Here is a 22,556-nt window from a genome sequence, read left to right on the forward strand (position 1 = left end):
TTGTTTTTTTGTTTGTTTGTTTTTAGAAAAGTAACAGCTAGATTCTCTTCCAAGTGTCTCATGTTGTTAATTTATTTAATCTTGATCCATAACATCAAATGATGTTGTCACATTGTCACATCTTAAAATTAAAACTGAAAATGAAAGTAATAATGAACTAAGAGAAATGGATCAAGGAAAATGGATTGTAGTTTGCTTTCTTATTTTAACTTTTCAAATGTATTAATTTTTATGGGATGTCTGTGGGAGAAATATGGCTTATTTTGAACAGAAAATATATTTCATCATAGATATGCTGTATGTGTGTATGATCCATAAAAAGTTTATACTGATGAAGTTAGACTTAGATTTTCAAAGTATATGCTACAAGACCAAACCTAGTGATGAACAACTGGATCATTTGTCCAAGAACCAGTCAAACTAAAGAGAGGATCACTGGAAGATTGCTTTAAGCTGAAGAAATTTCTTTTCAACCACAACTTTATAGGCCTATAGAGCACATATTACCAAAAAGAGTACATTTATGAATGAGATCATGGTTCTCTGATGTTTTGAAGTATATGTTTGTGTCCAAAGCAGGAAGCCATATTATTAACAATAAGAAGTGGGGAGCGGGAAAACACTTATAAAGAGCATATTTGGAACAAACATTCATTGATTTTCCATGAGAACACAACCAATATGTGTTCCTGTCATAATTAAAAATCTATTTCTTTTTCTCCCTTGTTTCCCAATTTGGGGTAATAATAGTCTGCTGCCTGGCATCCAAAAAGAATGAACCAGATGATCTTTTGAAGTCTCTTCCAATTCTGATATTAAAATAAGACAGTCTAATATTTGAGAAGAATCAGAGCCTGACTTTATCTTTAATCATAGAAAAATTTAACTTCAAACCTATAAGTAACCATTAAAATTTCTCTTAGATTCAGTCAGTAAACATTTATTAAATATTTACTCTGTGCCATACATGATGTTAATTGTTGGCGCTGCAAACATAGATAAAAGACAATATTTGTCCTCAAACAACTCACATTCTGATGAAGGAAGAAAACATGAAAACAATAACGTACAAATGCGATATATAAAAAGCGTATATATATACATATACATATATTTTATATATACATACATATATATATGTATAAAGTAGAGAGTATATAAAAAGTTAGAGATGCCACGGTAAGTACTATTATTCACAAGGACATAAATGGATAAATAATTTTCAGTGGGACAGTATAATGAAAAATTTTCTCTAAATGTACACAGTATATAGTTGTTATTTTTTTTAAGCTTTAGGCATCTACCAGTTTCATGCTTCTCTAATAAAGATTAGAATCAAATAAGTAATAAAAGTCTATAGTGTTGAGACATGGCTTATGCTTCACAATAAAATGATTTTTGACTCAAGGGGTTATTTGTTTTGGAAAATGTTCAAGATCCACACATAATAATATGATGTATACATACCTGGATTTAATAAGGCTTGGCAAGGAACCAGATAACTTTTGCTCAGCACCAATGAATCCTAAAATGAGAATGTTTTGTTATAATCCCTTTCTTAATTTCCAGAATGTTTAGATCCGAGTTCTAAGGCTAGGGGTCCATGAACTTAAAAAAAAATCAATAACTGTAATTTCAATATATTTGACTTCCTCTGTAATCTCAAGCATTTTAAGAAAGAGAGGGAGAAAGAGAAAGAAAGAGACAGGGAGAAAGAGAGAGGCAGAGAGAAAGAGAGAGAGACAGAGAACAAGGAGAAGAAGAAAGAAAAAGATCAACAAAATTGACATGTATTTTTTAACATTGAAAATATATTCAGTGTTCTACTCCTAATGTCCTTTGAGCTCTGCAAGACTGGCATATGGCATCTTCTCATATCTCTTCTTTGGAAATCATGCAGTTTGAAACTTTTACTGATTTCATTATGAAATTACTGAGTGGCCTAAGAGGAGTGTAATGGGAATCAGGCCAAATGAAATTGCTCCTAGACATCACAATCTGCTCCTTAGCAGCTTAGAAAATGAAGCCTAACCTGCAGACAAACAAGACTTAGCTTTTGATTTACAAAATAACTCTGTAAGGGAACAGAAACTTCACATATCAAAGGCAAATAAGTGTCTGAACAGCCAATGCCCAAGATCTATCAATAAACCAGTGGTCTAGGAGTTATGAAAGAAGGAACGATAGAAACAAAGAGAAAGTACAGACCCCTCCCTTTCCACATTGCAGCTCCCTTGATGTGTTGAGATTGAACCAAACCAATCAATAACTTTTCTTTTTCAACCAGCAAAATCAGCTACGTAAAGGTTTGTAGATTCTTTATTAGTGTCATAAATAATATGCTGGTAAAATTATAAACACACAAGGCTGTCAGTTATTTTCCAGCCTGACCCCTTTTTGTTGACTGGGTTTCTCTTCTCTTGACATGTTCATAACTTCTCTTGGACCCTCCCTTCTTTTAAAACCAGGCGATCTTTGATAAAGATTGCTTACCTTGTTGTCAATTACTTAGTTCCTGGCCTGTTCCTAACTCATTTTAATGCCCAAAGATATCCTGGTGCATGTTCCTCACTTTCAGACCAGGAAAAAAGGTGTGAAGAAATGAAATTACCTATCAAAGATCACACAGGTAGGTAAGTAGGAGTGAAGAGTTAGGATTTCAGCTTGACTGGAAGTTTAGTATATCTATGTAAGTGCTTTTACTACTGATTATACCACCTTCCCAGGGAGTAATAAGGGAAGTTAGCATTAGGACTTCATGACATTATTTGAAAGAATTGGTTCCAACTAAGCAGAACTTTTATTTTCCTCCTGGGAGGAGGGAATGTTGAGTTTTAGAAAAACACTGTAGAGTGACTGGCAATTTCATATCAGCTATTTTCCTCATGGGAAGTTTTATAAAATATCCATTAAGTCTTGGGCATATTTGTCATTAGAGGGGCATAATGTATTTCACAGATTAAAAGCATTGTCTTTGTCCAAGAAATAGAAGGCTTCATCTATTCTTCAGTGCCACAGAGCAATTAGTTAGCAAAGTGAGGATTGGGGGCACAGGATTCTGAAACCAAGCACAGAATCCAACTAATATCTTCTGAAATTAGATTAGTAGAGAAATTTCTACTCAAAAGTTTCAAGGCAAAAATCTATTGAAAAGATGTTTTTAAAAGAAATTGGTTGTTGTCGTCTTTGTAAAATTTATGTAAAATGCTTTACATTTTGCTTGCTTTTCTTCCTGTCAGTCCAATAGGTAGGTCATAAAGAGACCTAGAGATAATTTGTTTTGCCACATAAATTTTGATGTCACAAATGACATGGTTGTTACTTTAATGTAGGATGAAGCATCTCAGAATACTGATTTCTTGTAACTTTTTCCTATATCAGTGTAATTGTGAAGCAGTCATTTAAATAGCTATAATTGCAACATATATAATACAGTTTCATAAACAAGAATGTCTAACATAAGCAGCAAGAGAGGGATAATGCAGTCTTCAGTTAATAAGCTTCCCTTGTTTAACTATGTCTCCATATTATTTTAATAGAAAAAAACAGAATTATCCATTTTACTTCTTCCCAAATCAGTAAAAAATATAATAAAACAGACTCAAACTAAAAAGCTAATGTGTTCACATATTCATTTAGTAGAAATAGCTATTTTGTTGAAAATATCAGAAATTCACTTTTTTTCTGTAAAGAATCCCAGAACTGCAACATTCCAAAAGAGGAAATTGGAAGGGTAGTGGATACAAAATTCATTCTGAAATTCTTAGATTGTCAAAATTCTTAATCCCCCTCTCGTCCTTTTATTAGATTTTTTTCTGCCCTAGGTTTATCATATTAATAACACTGACAGAGCTCCAGGGATTGAGATAATTATCTAGTCAGGTAAGACTAAAACTTGTCCTCCTTGTTTGAGTGAAATAAGATGATTGACACAGATAGTTGATGGGAATGAAAGTAGGAGAGGTGTTAGGGAGTTTAAAATTGTTACCAGGAGAGTGACCACCTAAATTTTCTTCCATAAAATATGTTACCCGCTGAATAAAGTCTGAATTTCTTTGTCCAGCATTTTAAGGCTTCTGAGATTTGGACATACCTATCACTCCAGTTTTATCTTCCCTTGGTGAAATAGGTTACTTGCTATTCTCTGATCTCTCCAATAGCCTCTGAAAAAACACTTTATACCTTTTCTCCCTGCTATTCCATATCCTCAGAATGTTCTATCTTTCAAGTACCATCTGTTTAATTGCTGTCCTTTTTCCATGGCCAAACGCAAATGATATCTTTTTTTTTTATTTGTTTTCTCTGATTCCACTGCCAGGCAATAAGCCTTCTTTTCTCAGAACTCCTCCTATAGCATTTCAATTATACATCATTTTTCACCTTTTTTCTTGTTAGAATTATTTCTAAACATATCTGCCATAGTGGACTATAAGCTCTGTAAAGTTAGGGACTACTATAACCTATTTTTCTTCATAGACATTTAGTAAATATGGCCACTTGACTTCATCTTCTCTCTTCAGTGGAAACAAGTAAATATTTCAATTATTTAAAGTCAGCCAACTATTTTCTAGATCAGTGGTTCTCAAAGTGTGGTGCAGAGCATCCTGGGGATCTTGGAAACCCTTTTAGAGTGTCTACAAATTCAAAATTAGTTTTTTATTTCTAATATGGTAAATATCTATAAATATAGTCCACAAAAGCAAAAACTTTTCAAACAGATGCTTAATAATTTTTAATAGGGTGAAGATCTTGAGAACTAGAACTACTATCCTGGATCAAAATATTACTATAGTCTGCCTTGTTTGTTATGCTATTAGTTCAACAAGAAGTGTTTAAAACATTTGTTCTACCAGAAGCCTTGACTTTCTTAATTACACATTCCATGTTTGGAAGGGGAAATAAATTCATCTTGCATTTAACAAAATAGCCTTTAGGCATGGAATTTGCCTTCTACCACATAATCTGAAAATAGCTCTAAAGTTTCATGGTCAGACTTTTCCCTCTGGTAACAGCATAAAAATAAGCTTTTATCCATTAATCAGGGCAAATTTAGCTCCAGTCTCTTTCATTAAGTCAATTTTGGTCTGTGATATTCCTTCTAAGAATCATTAACCTCCTACAATCTACCTATGCAACCATATTGGCGTATTTGTATCCCAGTCTCATCGTTAAACTAATTGTTGCTCTAGAAGGGAAGCTTTCTTGAATTAATCCTTGGATTAGTAAAAGTTGGAGTTTAAGAGTTGGAAGTTTAAAGTTGGTAAAGCTTTTAAGATGACATTTAGTTCATACCAAGCAACCTTGACTATGGGATTCAGAACAAAACAATTTTGGGTTTTGAGAAAGCATGCAATAACATTTCCTATGATTTCCTTTAAACTTTATAGTTCATTTATAATTCTATATAGATAGAATCATAGACTACTTAAGATATTTTCATTCTAAGCTGATCAAAACTAAGATTTTATTCAGTGAAGAATATATGTTTTTTTCTTCAGGGACTTTTAGTTTTTGTTTTCCTTACAATCTGTGTTAAGCAAGAGTCTATTTTCTTTTTAAAACCTAGAATTTTTTTTAGCTTATATCCATCCCTTATCTTAACTAATGAACTTTCAAGCATGTGAGCCTTTTGCTCCTTACAAGAGGGAGCCTTTTGCTCCCTCTCTCTTTTTAAGCTGGTTTCCTTTGAAAAGCATTTAAGTGTGTGCTGCAGGTGCTATCTGGCTATAGAAGAACAGTGAGTAAGCAAGTACAGCAGTGAAGAAAGTGTATCCTCATCATCAAACATTTATTGATCACTAATAAGATGGACTTCTTAGAATAAAAGATGCATGAGTTGTGAAGTATGTGCTTGCGTTCGTACTTCCTTTTGGAGAACTCACCAAAAGCACAGATGGTGAATTAAAAACCCGTAGCCTCTATGTATGTTTCAACTCTGACCACTCAAAACTACTTGAAGAAATATTTGTATGATCTAAAATGACTGGAGGTCAATGATATTCAGAAATATTTTATTATATTAAAACTTAGGAGGAATTTGCAATTAGTTTTCTTTACTATTTCTTCTCTCCTCATCTCATTCACTCCCCCCATTATCACTGCAAAAAAAAAAATGATATAAAGAGGTATCCATAAGTTATTAAAAATCTATTTAAATCATTCCAGCTTCTTGACATTTATTAATGAATTTGTGGGGGATTTTTTATTGTAATCAATGTATATTTACTAATTGTTAAAATTTTCCTTTTTTGTATTCACATTTCCATGTATCATTATAGCTTAGATATTTATTATATGGTTAATGATAACGATATGCATCATATTTATAGATGACACATGTTAGAAGATTCTGAATTGTTGGTTGGTTTCCACATTTTTTTATACTATAACAAATAGCACTTCTAGCAATCATTCAGAATTATTTACTAAGTATCTACGGTGTGCTAGGTGTAGAATTTAGGCATGGGAAATACAAATACAAAATTGAAACAATAAGCTTGCATTCTATTTTAAGAGATATGTACTTATATATGTATTTACATATATAAATAGAAGATAAGTACAAGGTAATTTAAGTATTACCTTTCATTAACAGTTGAAGAAATCATGAAAGGCTTCATTTAGTGCTTGCATTGACTTTTTAAAAAATTTATTTTGATAGATCATTTTTCCAATTACATGTAAAGATGATGTTCAACATCCATTTTTGTAAGATTTTGAGTTCCAAATTTTTTCTACTTCCTCAACACAGCAAGCAATCTGATATAGGTTTCATACACACACACACACACACACACACACACACACACACACACACATATAAAATCACTTTTAACATTTCTATACTAGTTGTGAGTTATTCTGTGAAAGAAAAATAAAAGAACAAAAGGGAAAAATCTCAATAACAAAATACAAAAAAAGTGAAAATAGTATACTTCAGTCCATATTCAGTCTTCTCTTTCTCTGGCTGCAAATGGCATTTTCCATCCAAAATATACTGGAATTGTCTTGGATCACTGTATTGCTGAGAAGAGATTGGCCATCAGAGATGATCATCACATCATCCTGTTGTTTTTCTAGTTCTGCTCACTTCACGTAACATCACTTCATGTAAATCCAGGCTTTTCTTAAATAAGCCTTCTCATCATTCCTTATAGGACAATAATATTTCATTCATATACCACAATTTATTCAGCCATTCCCAAATTTATGGGTTTCCTCTCAATTTCTAGTTCCTTGCTACCATAAAAAAGAGCTATTACAAACATTTTTGCTTATGTAGATCCTTTTCCCTCTTTTATGATCTTGTTGGGATACAGATCCAGTAGTGGCTGGATCAAAGGTTATGCAGAATTTTATAATTCTTTGGGCTGAACTGAATCTTTAAGGAGTGAGATTAAAGAATCTTTATTCCATGCAGTGGGGGTGAGGAAGGAAAGCATTATAGGCATGGGGGTGAGTAGTATAAAGGCATAGCATGGGAAATTAATATATGGTGACATGTAGATTACTGAAAGGAGAATAATTTCTAATGACACTAGAAATATAGACTGGAGGCAAGTTGGGAAGGACTTTAAAAGCAAAACATGAGTTTATATTTTATCCTAGATTCATTAGGGAGATGAAGTTCACTGAGTTTCAAAATAAGGAGGTTAGACTTCTGTTTATGGAAAATCACTTAGGCAGCTATGATAAAGATTGTTTGAAATAGGGAATGACTTGATACAGGAAAACTAATTTGGAGGCTATTATAATAATTCTGGTGAAAGGGGTTGAGGACATTTATTCTGTGAGCAATGAAAAAGGAACAGATAAGGGAGATGCTGTAGAAACTGAAATGATAAGATTTTGCAACTGATTAAATATGTAGGTTAGGGAGAATAAGAAGTTGAATATGACACTATAATTTGAGAGATACCAGCATCTTTGAGAAAAGTAGGAAAGTTCAAAAGAGAAGTGAGTTTTACAGAAAAGAATGAAGAATACCTAAACAAACTGTGATACATGAATATAATAGAATATTACTGTTGATAAGAAATTATGAACATGATGAAGCATGGAAAGATTTACTTTCCATAACAGTGAAATAAGCAAAGACAAAAAAAAAAAGCAACAAGAGCAACCCCAAACCACAGCATTTCAATGACTTCATCAATGTTAATGGAAAGAAAAATAAAAAAAAAAAACATGAAAAACAAAAAGTGAATACTACAAGCATAACTCAAAAGAAGACATATGAAAAATTAGCCTCAGCTCACTCCTTTGCAAAAAGTGATATCCACAAATATTTTATATTGCATTTTTTTAAAAGAATACACTGTTTACAGTGTATTTATTTATTTATTTTTGCTGGGAGCAATTGGGGCTAAGTGACTTGCCCAGAGTCACACAGCTGGGAAGTGTTAAGTGTCTGAGGTCAGATTTGAACTCACAGTCTTCCTGACTTCAGAGCTGAGATAGAGATCCACTGTGCCATCTAGCTGCCCCAACCATAGTGATATTTAAAAAGCCATCAATAAAACTTATTTTAAAAGATAATAAGTTCTGTTTTGGACATATTAAGTTAAAAATGTCTATATTATGGATTGTCCAATAGGAAATTGGTGATGGAGTCAGATAAATAGATCTGGGAATCATCTACAAAGAAATGATAATTAAATTGATAAACACTGACAAGTCATCAAATGAAAGTATATGTAGAGGGAAAAAAAAAAAACTTCCACAGAATCTTGGGGTATACCCTCATTTAGGCAGTTTGATATAGATGATGAACCAGCAAAGTAAGTTGAGAAGTAGCAGTTAGCTATGTAGGGGGACAATGAGAAGAGAGTAATGTCATCAAACACAGAGAAGAGAGTATCTGGTGAGAAAATGTTATCCCCACTGTTAAATGTTGCTACTGCAACACCAGATGAGAATTTTAAAAAGATGACAATGGTGTATGGGTGTGGGAAAAGGCTATTAGATTTTATCAATTAAGAGATCATTGGTAAATTTGGAAAGAAGCATTTCATCTGAGCATGAGGCTGAATCCAGAATGTCAAAGGCTAAGAAGCAGATGAGAGAAGAGGTAATGTATGCAATGAGTATAGGCAGTATTTTCAGGGAGTTTAGATATGAAAGAAGGAAGAAATGATTTAAGCAATGATTTAAGATTGAAAATATAATAAATTCAGGTTTGTTTTTAGTCTGCAGGTAAAGGACCATTAGATAAAAAAGATTAAAGATTAGAGAGGACAGATGGGATAATTGGGGCTATAATGTAGAAAAAATGAGAGGTTTAAGTGCACATGTAGATGAATTGGCCTTTGTAAGGAAGGTCATTATCAGACCAAAAAAGGGGAAGAAAGGAGAGGATGATATCAAGGGATTTTGAAATGAAAAAGGCAAAATATCTTTGTATAAGTATTTTCCTTTAGGAGTATATCTTTTATATTCCCCAAAGGGAAATAATTGCTGTTACATGTCTCCATATTGATGCACATGAAAATTGAAATGATATACGTTGCCACTGGCATAGCTACACCAATTTTGAAGACCTTAAGGGCATTTAAATTGGTGTAGTCATTATATATGTAATTTTTTTTCTGTTTACTTGAGTTCACATAAACTCTTCTCATACTTCTCTTTACTCACATCAGCCAAAAGTGATTGAACAAATAGCTTTAAAGATGAGAGTAGTTCATAACAATTAGGATTATTTAAAAGTGGATGGATTACTTTAAGAAGTTCTCCTCCTGGCAAGTTTTCAGACTGATAACCAGTTATACTCATAATGGGTTGGACTAGATGACCATTATGGTACCTTCAAATTCTGTGATTCAAACAAGGGTGGTGTCATGCTGCCAAATCATTTAATCTAAGGAAAACTAGATACCATAAGCAAAGTTTTCAATAAGAGATGTCTAGGAAAGAAGACCAGCATCCTGGAACCAAGAAATCACTTAACAGAGAAATCACTGACAGCAAGAAACAGGAGATAGGAACTATTATAACCTGAATTTTCATGCCTAGAACCCTGTGTCTTGGAACTATTCTTCTGAATGTGCTTTTCAAAGTCGGTGATATGGCACTGGGGCACAGGGTTATTCAATTCATTTCTGGCAGGGCTAATCTACAGCTGACTTTCAGAGTAAAGACAACTCATTTAGCTTGGTTTCCTTTCTTGTGGTTCATCTTTCATTGAATCTATAACCCATTCACATATTGATTTAATAGACATGCTTTTTTTTAAAATAAATAACATCTTTCCTAGAGTTGTTATGAGGATCAAATGAGATAATGTTTTTTTTTAAAGTAGTTAGCAAGGTGCTTGATATATAGAGGGTACTTTATAAATATTAGTTATTATTATTATTATTATTATTATTATTATGCCTTACTAATACCAAAGTAATAGCTGATTCACTGTCTCAAGTCATTGAAATAGTTCATAACTGACACCTACTCTCTTCTTAAGGTCCTAAATCCCCAACAACTTCCAAAATAAATTCCCAGAATTATGTAGCAAAATGATCTTTTTCTTGCCATTGTTGTTATCCCTTGTAGAGCAAGCCCTGATAAATAAGTGATTAGCAGGAAATTTTGGCCTAATGAATAGGGAATTTTTAGGGAGGCACAGATCAAGAAGAAAAGTTTGATCTGAGCCAGGCAAGACCTGATTGACCCTAAAATCTTTCCGGGAATGAAAACCAGCTGGGCTCGAACTTAGAAGCATGTTCCAACTACTGTCAGAATTAGTTCCTTTCTCCTTGGATGGGGGCCAGTTACATAGGCTGGCAACTTCCATTAGTATTACAGCTGAGCTTTGAGCTCTGCACTTCAATGTAACAGTGTTAGCAAAGGGTCATCATTCTCTTAGGAAGTATCTGGTGAGGGGAATCTTTAGTAGCATACAAGATGTTGATTAGTTAGTTTGGAAATAGCTGAAAAAAGCAATGACCACTCACAGTGGGTAGATGTATTGCTGACTGGGCCATCCCAAACAGATTGGTCTAGAAAAGAAATAGGGGCTGAGATGTGGAGGATTCTGACAAAGGAGATAGAAAAAGTGAGATTAGGAAACAGGAGTCAGAGTCAACATGAAAACAATGTTTAAAAAAATGCTTAAGACATTTCTTGTCTTGATTTCTTGACTTCAATTTTCACTGGCTATCCACCAGGCTCTCCTAATCTTCATCTCCTGGTTTCTTTTGCTTCCTTTCAGTCCCAACTAAAATTTCACATTCTACAAGAAGGCTTTCTCAATCCTTCCTAAAGCTAGTGTCTTGATTCTCTTGGTTATTTCAAAATTACCATATGTGTAGCTTGTTTGTATTGTTTACATGTTGTTTTCCCTGTAGATTGTGAGCTCCTTGAGAAAAGAGACTTGTGTCCCTGCCCTTTATCTTTCTTTCTATCCTTAGCAACTATTATAGTAGCTGGCACTATGAATGTATTTGTAGCATGGGTGCACAATAGGAAAACTGTATGCAGTTGCTTTCATTTAAGAAAGATTGATTAGAATACCAAAACTTGTGTGATGTACTTTTTTGTCTCTGTGCTGCCCACACCCACCTTTACTTTTACTGCTTACCTGACTTATGGAAACCTCCTAACATCACTACCAAAATCTGCCTTTATCAAAATCTAAATTGGATTTTGCTAGTTGAAAAAGTTATCCCCTAATATTACAGTGGTCCAACATGGATGGAATGACAGCTTAGAGTTGTCTTAATTTGTATAATTTTAATTGCTTGCCAAAATAACATGTTACTGAGAGAATTTTAGAGTTGGGCAGAACATATCTAATCTAATTCGGATGAGAAAACAGAGAGACCAAGAAAGGGAAAAAGGATTGTCAAGGTTTTTTTCCTAGTGGTCTGTTTTATTTCTCTGACTACTCATCTAATGGAATCTGTGTATAAACTTTAGATGTTCATGTCAGGTTTTACGTATTTAGTATAATAAGCCACTGGAAAGGGTTGGCGTTTAGGGCTAGTGATGGAGAGCACATTATTGTTCACATTCTATTTAGAGAGTCTTGATAGATTATTAAACTACAGCAACTCTCAGAGATTAAATACTGAATTTTAGGAGTTGTAATCTGTAGCAGTGGAAGGAGTACCCTTGCCAATAAAATTTCAACTTCTTGTAGAAAAATTTAATCAATTATATTTTTTATTTTCCCCATGCTGTTGTATTTATTTTATTATATTTTATTCTACAAATCTTTTTTAAAAAACTTTTATATATTCCAACTATTTTGTACATTCAACTGTCAAAATATGTACTAGTTTAATAAAAGTTAAACTCTAAAACTTCAGTGGTTCAATATGAATATAATAGCACCTTTAAATCATTTAAGCATATTTAAGTCATAAGAGGGAGAAGGAAAGGGAGAGAGATAGAACTCTCCATTAAGCATTTCTTATGTGAAAGGCCTTGTAATAAGTGATAGGGATACTAATAAAAGTAAATAAAACAATATTTACTCTTAAGAGATTTCTATTCCAATGTCAGAAGACATCTCATAAAGACAGTTGAAAGAGGGCTGAGGACGTGTAAGGAAAAGTCTGTAAAGTGAGCATGATCTGGGTTTTTTGTGCATGGTCCAGGCAAAAGAGTCCTCAGGGAAGATATTTTTCTGGGCCATGAAAGCAGGTTAGTAAGAAAATATATAAATTGCAGCACTGAATATAAAAAAGGCTGTATCAGTTGGGCAGGGTACAAATGCAAATATTACTGCATAGTTAAAAAACAAAAGCAAAAAAATGAACATGAAGAATACAAAGTATGGCAAGACATGAACTTCTACAAGGTCAAGTAAAACAGAACTAAGAAAACATTATATATTGTTACATCATGATGGAAATGGAAAAAGTAACATTAAACAATCAAATGTGAATGCTATTTCAGTATGCTTTGTCTGCTGGTTGAATTTAGGACATCAAAACTTTGTAGATATTTTTTGTCTATTTTGTTTGCCTTTTAAAACCAATTTTCTCAAAAAGATATTTGAAAATCATCAATTCTTTTAAAAATCCTTCTCCCCCTTTACTTATATGATTTCCTTCCTTTTTTTTGAATGCTACCTAGATAGATGTGTTGATTATGATATAAAAATAAAATATATTAACTATTTCTCTCTCTCTATATATATATATACACAAATTATGTACACACACATATATATATACACATATATATGAATATTACATATGTATAGCATCACCTAAATTTCCTCATGTTTCTACTCCTCCCAAAGAGCCATCTATTTTTTTCAAAGGAAGAAGAGGGGAAAATGTTAGCCAAATATATGTAATGTTTCACACTCATGTGTTGTGACTTCCGCAAAGAATAAAAAGAAATGATTTCTCACATATTTTCTTTATGACTAAACTTGGTGATAAAAAAAGAAAGGAAGGAAGGAAAAAAGGAAAGAACGAAGGAAGAAAGAAGGAAACTATCTCATCCCCCTTGTTAACTGCTTCTTTTCTAATGTTAGTTGCATTGTCTTGTTTATGTGAAAACTTTTTTTTTAATTTAAAATTAAATTTTATTTTAAGATCTGCATTCCCTCTCCATTGAGAAACTAAGGAAACAAAATTTTAATTAATTTTTGTAGTCAAAATCATTCATATAATCTTCTTTGATCTTTTAAATAGTATTTTATTTTTCCAAATACATGCAAAGATAGCTTTCAATATTCACTTTTGTATAATCTTGTATTTCAAATTTTTTCTTTCTCCCTTCCCCTCCTCTTCCAAGATAGCAAACAATTTGATATAGATTAAACATGCTACATAAGAAAAATATCAAAAGGGGGAAAAAACATGAGAAAGGAAAAAACAACCAAGCAAACAACAGTAACAAAAGGTAAAAATGCTATGCTTTGATCCACATTCAGTCTCCATAGTCATCTCTCTCTAGATGAGAGGACACTTTCCATCAGAAGTCTATTGGAATTGTCTTCGATCACCTCATTGTTGAAAAGAACCAAATCCATCACAGTTCTTCTTAAACTGTGATCATTATATAATCTTGTAAATTGTACAATTCTATGTACAATGTTTTCTTGGATCTTATCACTTCACTTGGCATAAGTTCATTTAAGTCTTTCCAGGTTTTTCTGAAATCAAGTGCTCATTTTATGATCTATCTCTTTTTTACCCATAAACTCTATCCATAGACCTGAATGGTAATTCCTTCCTTACTCCTCTAATTTCTTTATGATATGATATTTTAAACCTAAGCCAATTATATATTTAGAGTCTATCTTGGTCTAATTTCTTCCTGATTTTTTTCCAGTTTTCCCAATAGTTTTTCTCACATGGTGAACACTTATCCCAGTAGATTTGATATACTGAATACTAGACTGCTAGGTCTGTTTGCCTTTCTGTATATTGTATACTTAACAGGTTCTTCTGATCATGCTTTTTTTTTTTTTTAAACTGGTTCCAAAAGACAATTCTAATTTTGAGAACTATCTGTTTATATCCTTTGACCATGTCTTTTTGTTTAGGTGGCATACAATCTATTTCATATCAAAAAATAAAGAAGGCCAAACTACCAAAAAGTATTTTATAGAACCAAAAATTAATAACAAAATTCATTTGGAAGAACAAAAGGTTAACAAGGAATCAGGGAGGAGGAGGAAGTATGAAGGAAAGCAGGCTAGCAGTGTGTCTATCTCAAATATCTGAAGACTTTCTTTGGCAGAATGACTGATAAGAATAATTTGTTCTAATGACCATGAAAGTGGCTAAAGCAGGCATTTTGGAATGCTTAGAGCTTGGTCAGGCATTAAAGACACCAAGTTCATCCATTGCATCCTGGACCATTTCCAGTTGTCTTGATTTTTGTTCTGACATTAGACTTCATTGACTTTGGATGAGGGAGTGAAGCTGATAATTTTGCACAACTGCATCATTTAAATCTAATTCATGCACAAAGCAAGACAAGACCGATGATGCTATTGGTCCTCTTTGAAAACAAAAAATGGACAAAAACCACCAACATGGTTCCAAAGTGGTAATCATCAAAAAGGGAAATTGGATGGCACAGTGGAAAGAGTTCTGCACCTAGTGTCAGGAAGAGTCATTTCTGAGTTCAAATCCATTTTCAGACACCTACTAGAGGTGTGATCTTGGGCAAGTCACTTAATCTTGCTTGCCTCCATTTCCTTATTTGTAAAATGAACTAGAGAAGGAAATTATATACCACTCCAGTATCTTTGCCAAGAAAACCCACTAAGAGGAGAATGAAACATATATTTAGAAATGAAGATGATATAAAAATAAAAGACATCAATAACAGTTTTTTTTTTTAAAGAAAATTGTTAATGTATTGAACAATTTGGATTTTGGTGGCAAAAGATTAATCCAGATGGTTCAGAGATTACTTGAGGGTAAGAGTTTTATTTGGCAGTCGAAGTTTCAGAATTTATTTCTAAGGGAATTTGACAGAATGACAGCCCTGGAAGGCTCCCCACAGAATGTGGAGACCAGGAACACAGGGAATATCATAAATAATTTGCCCAATTTCTTGCCAGCTTCTCACCCATCTTGCCATCTACAATGCCTAAATTTCCTTAGTCCTATATATCCATTTAAGATGTAAGTCGTTATACCTATCATTCCTAATGAAGTGGGGAACCATAGACTTTTTTTTTTAAACCAGGATAATAACTGAGTTTATTCTTTAGAAGACAGAAGGCATTTCATTGAAGCTATTGTCTTCTGCTTGGATCAAGAAAATTGGAGACTGCTATTTTTGGAGAGCTCTGAGTAAAAAAGGGTTCCAGGGCTGTACTCTGGACTCTGGTCCAAAATTTTACACAGTATAGAATTGATTGCTTTTATTTTTCCCCTGTAGCTCTAAAATCCTTACAACCTACAGGAACCATGAAAATACTGAATTGCTCAGACAAATGAAGCTTTACTAGAAGCTTATGAAAAATGAAGTATTATGCCTGACCACAACTTGGGGCAATGTTCCACATGTCAAAACTGAGGTATCTTTTCTGGGCTGGTATGGAAGATGTCTGGAAATGCTTACAGCCTTTATGCTTCTAATTAATTGCAAGAATTCCAGATGGATATTATTCTTAATATGGTTTCTTAACAGCTGTTTATATCTTGCTTCTAGAAAGTTGTTTGCTATTTTGCCATGACATTTCCCCAGCACATTGTGAATAGATTTTTTTATGTTTTCAGCACAGTGCTCAGTAGAAACCACTCTATCCTTAAAGTATTTAACAATATAGTTGACAACTGTGTCTTTTTTGGAAGGTAAGATGCAGACAAAAGCAATGCATCTGACCATTATTCTTAGAAACTTTGCCTAAAAGCCTGGTGAACTAGAAATAAAAATCTGCTTGGCTTCTTTTTAATAGGTAGTACAAGTGCATGCCATAGATTTCCTCTAAGAACAAATAATCTTATTAGGAAGGTGTTAATTCTCTCAAGCCCCAAGGTGATATTTAGAAGGTATTCTAATAAGGCACCCAAGAAATCTAACTTATTAGTTTTAAGTCACACATTTGTCAACATCTGTTTTGTTGTGAACTGAGTGTTCTTATGTGCTAAGTTCTTATTTGCCATTAATTACAAAAGTGACCCAACAGTATTTTAGTACTTACATAATCCATGATCTCTTTGGTGTCCAGCAATTGCAGCTCTTTCATAACATCTCATATTAGAGATTGTTCCAAAAGTCTTAATGCAGCTAAACTGCACTAAGACTTTGGAAACCCTTTGTTAAATGTGATTTTCAGGGACTTTTTGGAACACTCCTCCGATGGCTTTCCATGAAACTTGAATAAAACATCCATCCATTGGTTTAAAAACTTTGCTTTGGTTCCATTGCATTTCATGGGTAACCTATGTAGCACAAAGCCTGTTGTCTCTTACCTTCTCCAGTTACTAAATGATTAGCCCACCCAGGCATATATGTATTTAATGATATCTTCTATATAATTTCATGTCCTCATAACACTTAGATAGGCATGTACTTAGAGAATGTCATCTCCTTAACTAACTTTTTTCATCTTCTTTGTTTTTCATGTTTGAAAGTACATATATGTGGCTAGACTAATCTCTTTCTTTTAAGTGATAATATCTGTGTCAATATAAGCCATATGATTATGCATTCTCTTGTCATCCTAGTTATATACAGGCAGTATTAAGCTATTTAAAGCACTAAGACTTTGGAGCCACTCTTTATAAATAGCATGTTTAAGATACCTCATAATACTTTAAAGGTGAATTCCTGAGAATGTTTAAGACAGAACGCTATTTTAACTGTCAACATCAGTAAATTATAGGATTTAGGCATAATTAGGAATTAGGGCAAGAAGTTATAACTCAAGTTACTCAGGTAATGAGCTGCCAAACTAGGATTTGAACTAATTTCTTCTGTCCAAATCCATTGTATTTTTTCCTGTTTTTTTTTTCTATTGTATCACACTGTCTGCCTCTTTATTATTACTATCTCTGTTTAAAATTTAGGACTTAATTTATTTGAAGGAAATTAGGCTTTATCTAGGCAGGGATGTTTTTCCAAGCTGATATATAGAATATATGATCTGACTTTAATCTCCCATCCAATTCTAGAATCTCTCATACATTATTTCTTGTAGATGATCATCTATTCTTTTTGGGCTTACACTTCCCTAGAGGGATTTTACTATCTAACAAGGCAATTGGTATCTTTTGGGCAGAGTTTTAGTTATTCATTATTCTGCAGAAACTATGTTTCCTTGTAGACAGACACAAATATTTGAACACATCTGTCGGACCTCTTCCTAAGTCATCCCTTCTCCCAAGTAAACATAACCAAGGTTCTTCAACCGTTTGCTTTCTTAGCATTAAAGTTGCCTTTCTTCTGATACTCAGTAGTTTGTTTTTATAACTCTTAGAAGATAGTACACAAAATTCCAAATGTGATTTGACTAGTACAGAGTATCATTTCTATCTTTCCCTAGCACTACTCAGCAATCCAAGATCTAGTTTGTCAGGGTAGTTGAAGCCCCTCATCACTATATTAGTTTCCCTCTGACCATTTTGTAATTTGTATTATGAAAGCACCTTCAGAACTTCAACCTTGCCAAGCAGTCTGAGAAATTGTTGCTATGCTCAGTCAGTTCAGTCATGTTTGATTGTGTGAACCCTATTTGGGGTTTTCTTGGCAATGATACTGGAGTGGTTTGCCATTTCCTACTTTAGCTCATTATATAGAAATTGAGGTTGATGGGGTTAAGTGATTTACCCAGGATGACTCAACTAGTAAGTGCCAGATTTGAATTCAGGAAGATGAATCTTTTTGATTGTGCAGCCCCAGGAGTCTATCTATTGTGCCACCTAGCTTCCCAATCTATAGGATATTACAATATTATTTGTCTTTCTCTCTCCTTTTATTCTAATCCAAATGCTGTCTATCATACTTTCACAATCTAGTTTATGGCACGGTGTGTGTGTGTGTGTGCGTGTGTGTGTGTGTAATACATATATATATACATACCCATATGTGTATGTCTATTTATTTGTGTATGTATTCTTTTTTTGTGATGACTTTTATCTTTGTCATTTCAATTATCCCACCTGCAGAATAAATCTGTCATGTGACAAAGAAAAATAATTAAGTAATAATATTCAATATAGTGACCACAACTGACAATGTATATTGTCCTTGTAGACCTATACCAGTCGGTAAAGTTGGGAGTGGTGATGGTGGTGATGTATCATTATCTTGTCCGTGGGAATTCTTTTGGACCCTGATTATTCATAATTTAGCTTCCCTTTAGAGAGATTTCTATGTACATTGTTGTGTTCTTTATAAATATCACTCTTGTAGGTTCTTATTTAACTTTATTTAAATTCATATACATTTTCCTATTTCTCTGAATTCCTCCTAATCACCATTTCTTATTATGCAATAATATTCCATCATCAATCAATTGATCAGTAAGGTTTTTTTTTAATATCTATTTTTGCCAGTCATGGCGCTGGGTGATAAAATAGTCCCTGCTCTCAGAGAATTTGCTTTCTAGTTGAACAAGTGAATGAGCATTGATGATGATTTCTTACTATATCCAAAGCACTGACCTCACAAATTGCAAAGTATAATAGTTCCTATCCTCAGAGAGCTCACTTTCTAATCATGGAGATGACACAAAAAAAGATTTCTGGAGGTCCATAAACATGAATGGGGGAAAAAAAATCCAATTTTGTTTTCCTTACTCTCTGATGAAAATTTTCTTCAATTATGAATGTAGGCAAGAAATTTTCTGAGACAAGATCCATAAGCTTCACTAGACTGTAAAGAGCTAGGGCATGATACACATACAAAAAAGTTAAGACTTTTTGGTTTCCAGGGTGAAGAAGGGGGTGGGATGAAAGGCTTTAGGAAAGAAGAAAAAGTTTGTAATAGAAATATGATAAAGACCAGTTGTGGGGGATAGTGGGAGAGATGGAATAAATGAAATAATTGCCTTGTGCCAGTGAAGGCCCAGTTGAAATGAGACAGTCCAAAATCTGTTACTAACCATATTATGAGACTTTTTCTACCATCATTTAGCAGCATGTGATTGGTTGGAGAAGAGATTTTGACTCCATTGTCTTTTATAGAGAATATTCAGTCTATTATCCAGTCTTTTATTTTATTTTTTTTGGTCTAGTCTTCTTAAGACTACTTCCACAGCATCTTTTACATCTGTATCCTCACATTTCAGGTCTTCTCAATGGTCACTACTCTTTTTTAAGTTTTTATCACTTGTCTCCTAAATTATAGCAATATCTTCCTAATTGGTCTTCAAGCCTTAAAACTTGCCTATCTTCTACTAATCCTATATGCTAAAGTCGTAACTCTAATGTACACATCCGAGCACATTGCTCTCTTTTCTTAAAATCTATATTGGTAGAGAGAGTTTCTACCAATATTTCCCAACAATTTCAGATCAAACAAACAAAATCATTAATTAATGACCAAATAAATGTAATTTTGGTTAAGTTACAAGAAATTGCATGGTGAGGCAGACTGTGGACTATGTATGCAATATTATATTCATTTGCTGGAATAGGTCAACTCTTATGAATGGACATAATGGAACATGCCTACAAAGAAAGGGAAAAATAAAATAGAAGAGTTTAATAAATAGTACAATGAAATCTGAAAAATTGAGCTCACCACAATAGTATTCTGAAGAAAGAAAAGAAAGTATTTAAGTGATAAACACTTTAGCAAGTCATGGATTTGCTGTGAAAGGGGCACATTGTTCACTTGATTATGCTCAAAAAGAGGAAAATGAATATAATTTCATTAAATTGGATTGTACCTGTGTTTTTTTCTCATTAGGACCCCAGAAGTAAGCACAAGTTTAAAATCCACACATATGGAAGCCCTACTTTTTGTGATCACTGTGGCTCACTGCTTTATGGACTTCTACATCAAGGAATGAAATGTGACAGTAAGTTTTCCTTTTATATACAAGGTATTTCTTAGATAATGAAGTCACAAAACAATGAATTTTTGAAGAGAAATTATTTTGTTTGCTGGTTGTATAAGTTTCCCTGAGAATATTAAGTTATGAAGAGCATATTTATTAAATGATTAAGATGTTCAGTGGGGCAGCTAGATGATTTAATGGATGGAGCATTGGGTTTGGAATCAAGAAGATTCCATATTTGAAGTTTATAGGTTCAAATATGACCTCAGTCACACTTAACTGTGTTACCTTGGACAAGTCATAACTCTATTTGTCTCAGTTTCTCATCTCTAAAATGAGCTGGAAAGGAAATGGCAAACCACTCTAGTATCTTTTCCAAGAAAACCCCAAATGGAATCATGAAGAATCAGATATGACTGAAACAATCTAAAAACAATAGAATATGCAAAGATAATACTGATCAAGAAGGGACTAAAAAAATAGAGCTCACCATATTGATAATAAATGTAGTATGGTCACCTGATAGGCTTCCACCCTACTGCTGCTCAGAACTACTAGGCTGAATCAATCCACTACGTTCATCTTTCCCCATCGTAGGGATTACAAGTATGCACCTTTATTCTTGGTTTTTAATGTTTTCCTAGTGGTTCAAACTACTTGGAACATGCCAGAAATAATTAGCAAATCACAAAATTATATTCTCTGCTGAGATACAGATGCAGTATGTTTTCTGAGATAAGCAGGATCCTTTACACTCTACTGGTAAGGCTGAGCCTTTTTCCTATATATTTAAATTTCTGTTTTTTGACATTGGTAATGTAGAAAGTGAGCTCTTGGTGTAAACCAAACTGAAAAGGGCAGAAACTCTGGTGCTTTGGACTTTGAATTTATTAAATTAATTTGTTAAATTTGTATTTGTATATGAAGATGTATTTATATATTTATATATGAAGATAATACACTTTAATTTTTTTAAGCCAAATAATAGAACTTGCTCAGAAAAGATGATATCATATTTGAAAACAAATCAAAAACATCTGTGATTCAGGAATATGATAGTCCTTCCAGGTTGTCTTTCCAACCCCTTTATGCCTTTGTAGATGGGTACATTAGTTGCTAAGTCCTTTCTTGCCCCAATATTAATCCCCTTATGATAAGTTTTCTAATTATGAACCTCTCAAAGCTTAGTTGGGCTAGCCATCAGATGATGGACAATTATCAAATGTATACTTAAAGATTTTCCCAACTTTGTACTGCTTACTAGAGATTTTATTTTGATGGTACTACCTGTCTAATGTTCCTCCAAAATTTGATGAAGTTTTTGAGGAAACTGCATAGAGTTTTAAACTTTGGATGCTCATTTGAGAGTAAACTTCATTATGTGTATATCCACATAGTTAACAACTCAAAATTCCACATTTCTTTTCAATTGAATTCTCCAAATAGTTATTATATGTTTTCAGGTATGATACTGATAACAAAGACTGAAAAGCTATAATATATAATGAAAATGTAAAGAAAAATGTAATATTCTTTGTCCTCAAGGAAGTTATAGTCTATGAAAAAATATTACATTTACAAGCACAAAGATATATGATACAAGGTGGAATGTGATGGGGCAAATTAGAATCTCAGAAGAAAAGAAAAAGTATGCTTAAAAATTGATGGAGAGTAAGATCATTTTTTACCTAGGAAACATTTGGGAAAATTTCATAATCCTAGTTCCTCCTAATCCTTTTGAAGGAAAAGAAAGATAGAAGTAGCTTGTATAAGTGCACAGAGGAGAGAAAGTACATAGTTATAGAAGATTACATAACATTAATCCTTTTGGACTAAAATGTAAAAGATACATTATCTGAAGGAGAATAATTTAAAGTTAGACTAGAAAGGTAAGTTCAAACTAGATTGTGGAGGACTTGAAATGTCAAATTAATCATTTTTCATTGATGGAATTAGGATGGGATTCCTTAGCAGAAAATAGTCTCCTTTTAAATAATTTGACTATCATTTACATAGTTACATATATTATTAGTTTGTCTGTATTCTTTATTCTGCTACCCAAGTTTAGTTTTGTACTCCTAACAGCTATCAATGTTGGTAGTCCATAAAATAGTGTCCAATTGAAAATTAA

The 22,556-nt window shown here is 33.1% G+C and overlaps 1 protein-coding gene across 1 annotated transcript in view; it reads left to right on the forward strand.

The window, feature by feature from the left end:
- Positions 1–22,556, forward strand: part of PRKCA (protein kinase C alpha) — a 481,956-nt gene that overhangs the window by 331,609 nt on the left and 127,791 nt on the right. The window contains exon 4 of the mRNA XM_051995254.1: positions 20,335–20,446. Within this exon, the coding sequence (XP_051851214.1) occupies positions 20,335–20,446 (112 nt within the window). The remainder of the gene's footprint in view (positions 1–20,334; positions 20,447–22,556) is intronic.

The sequence above is a fragment of the Antechinus flavipes genome, chromosome 4 (assembly GCF_016432865.1).
Source record: "Antechinus flavipes isolate AdamAnt ecotype Samford, QLD, Australia chromosome 4, AdamAnt_v2, whole genome shotgun sequence".
Classification (NCBI taxonomy): domain Eukaryota; kingdom Metazoa; phylum Chordata; class Mammalia; order Dasyuromorphia; family Dasyuridae; genus Antechinus; species Antechinus flavipes.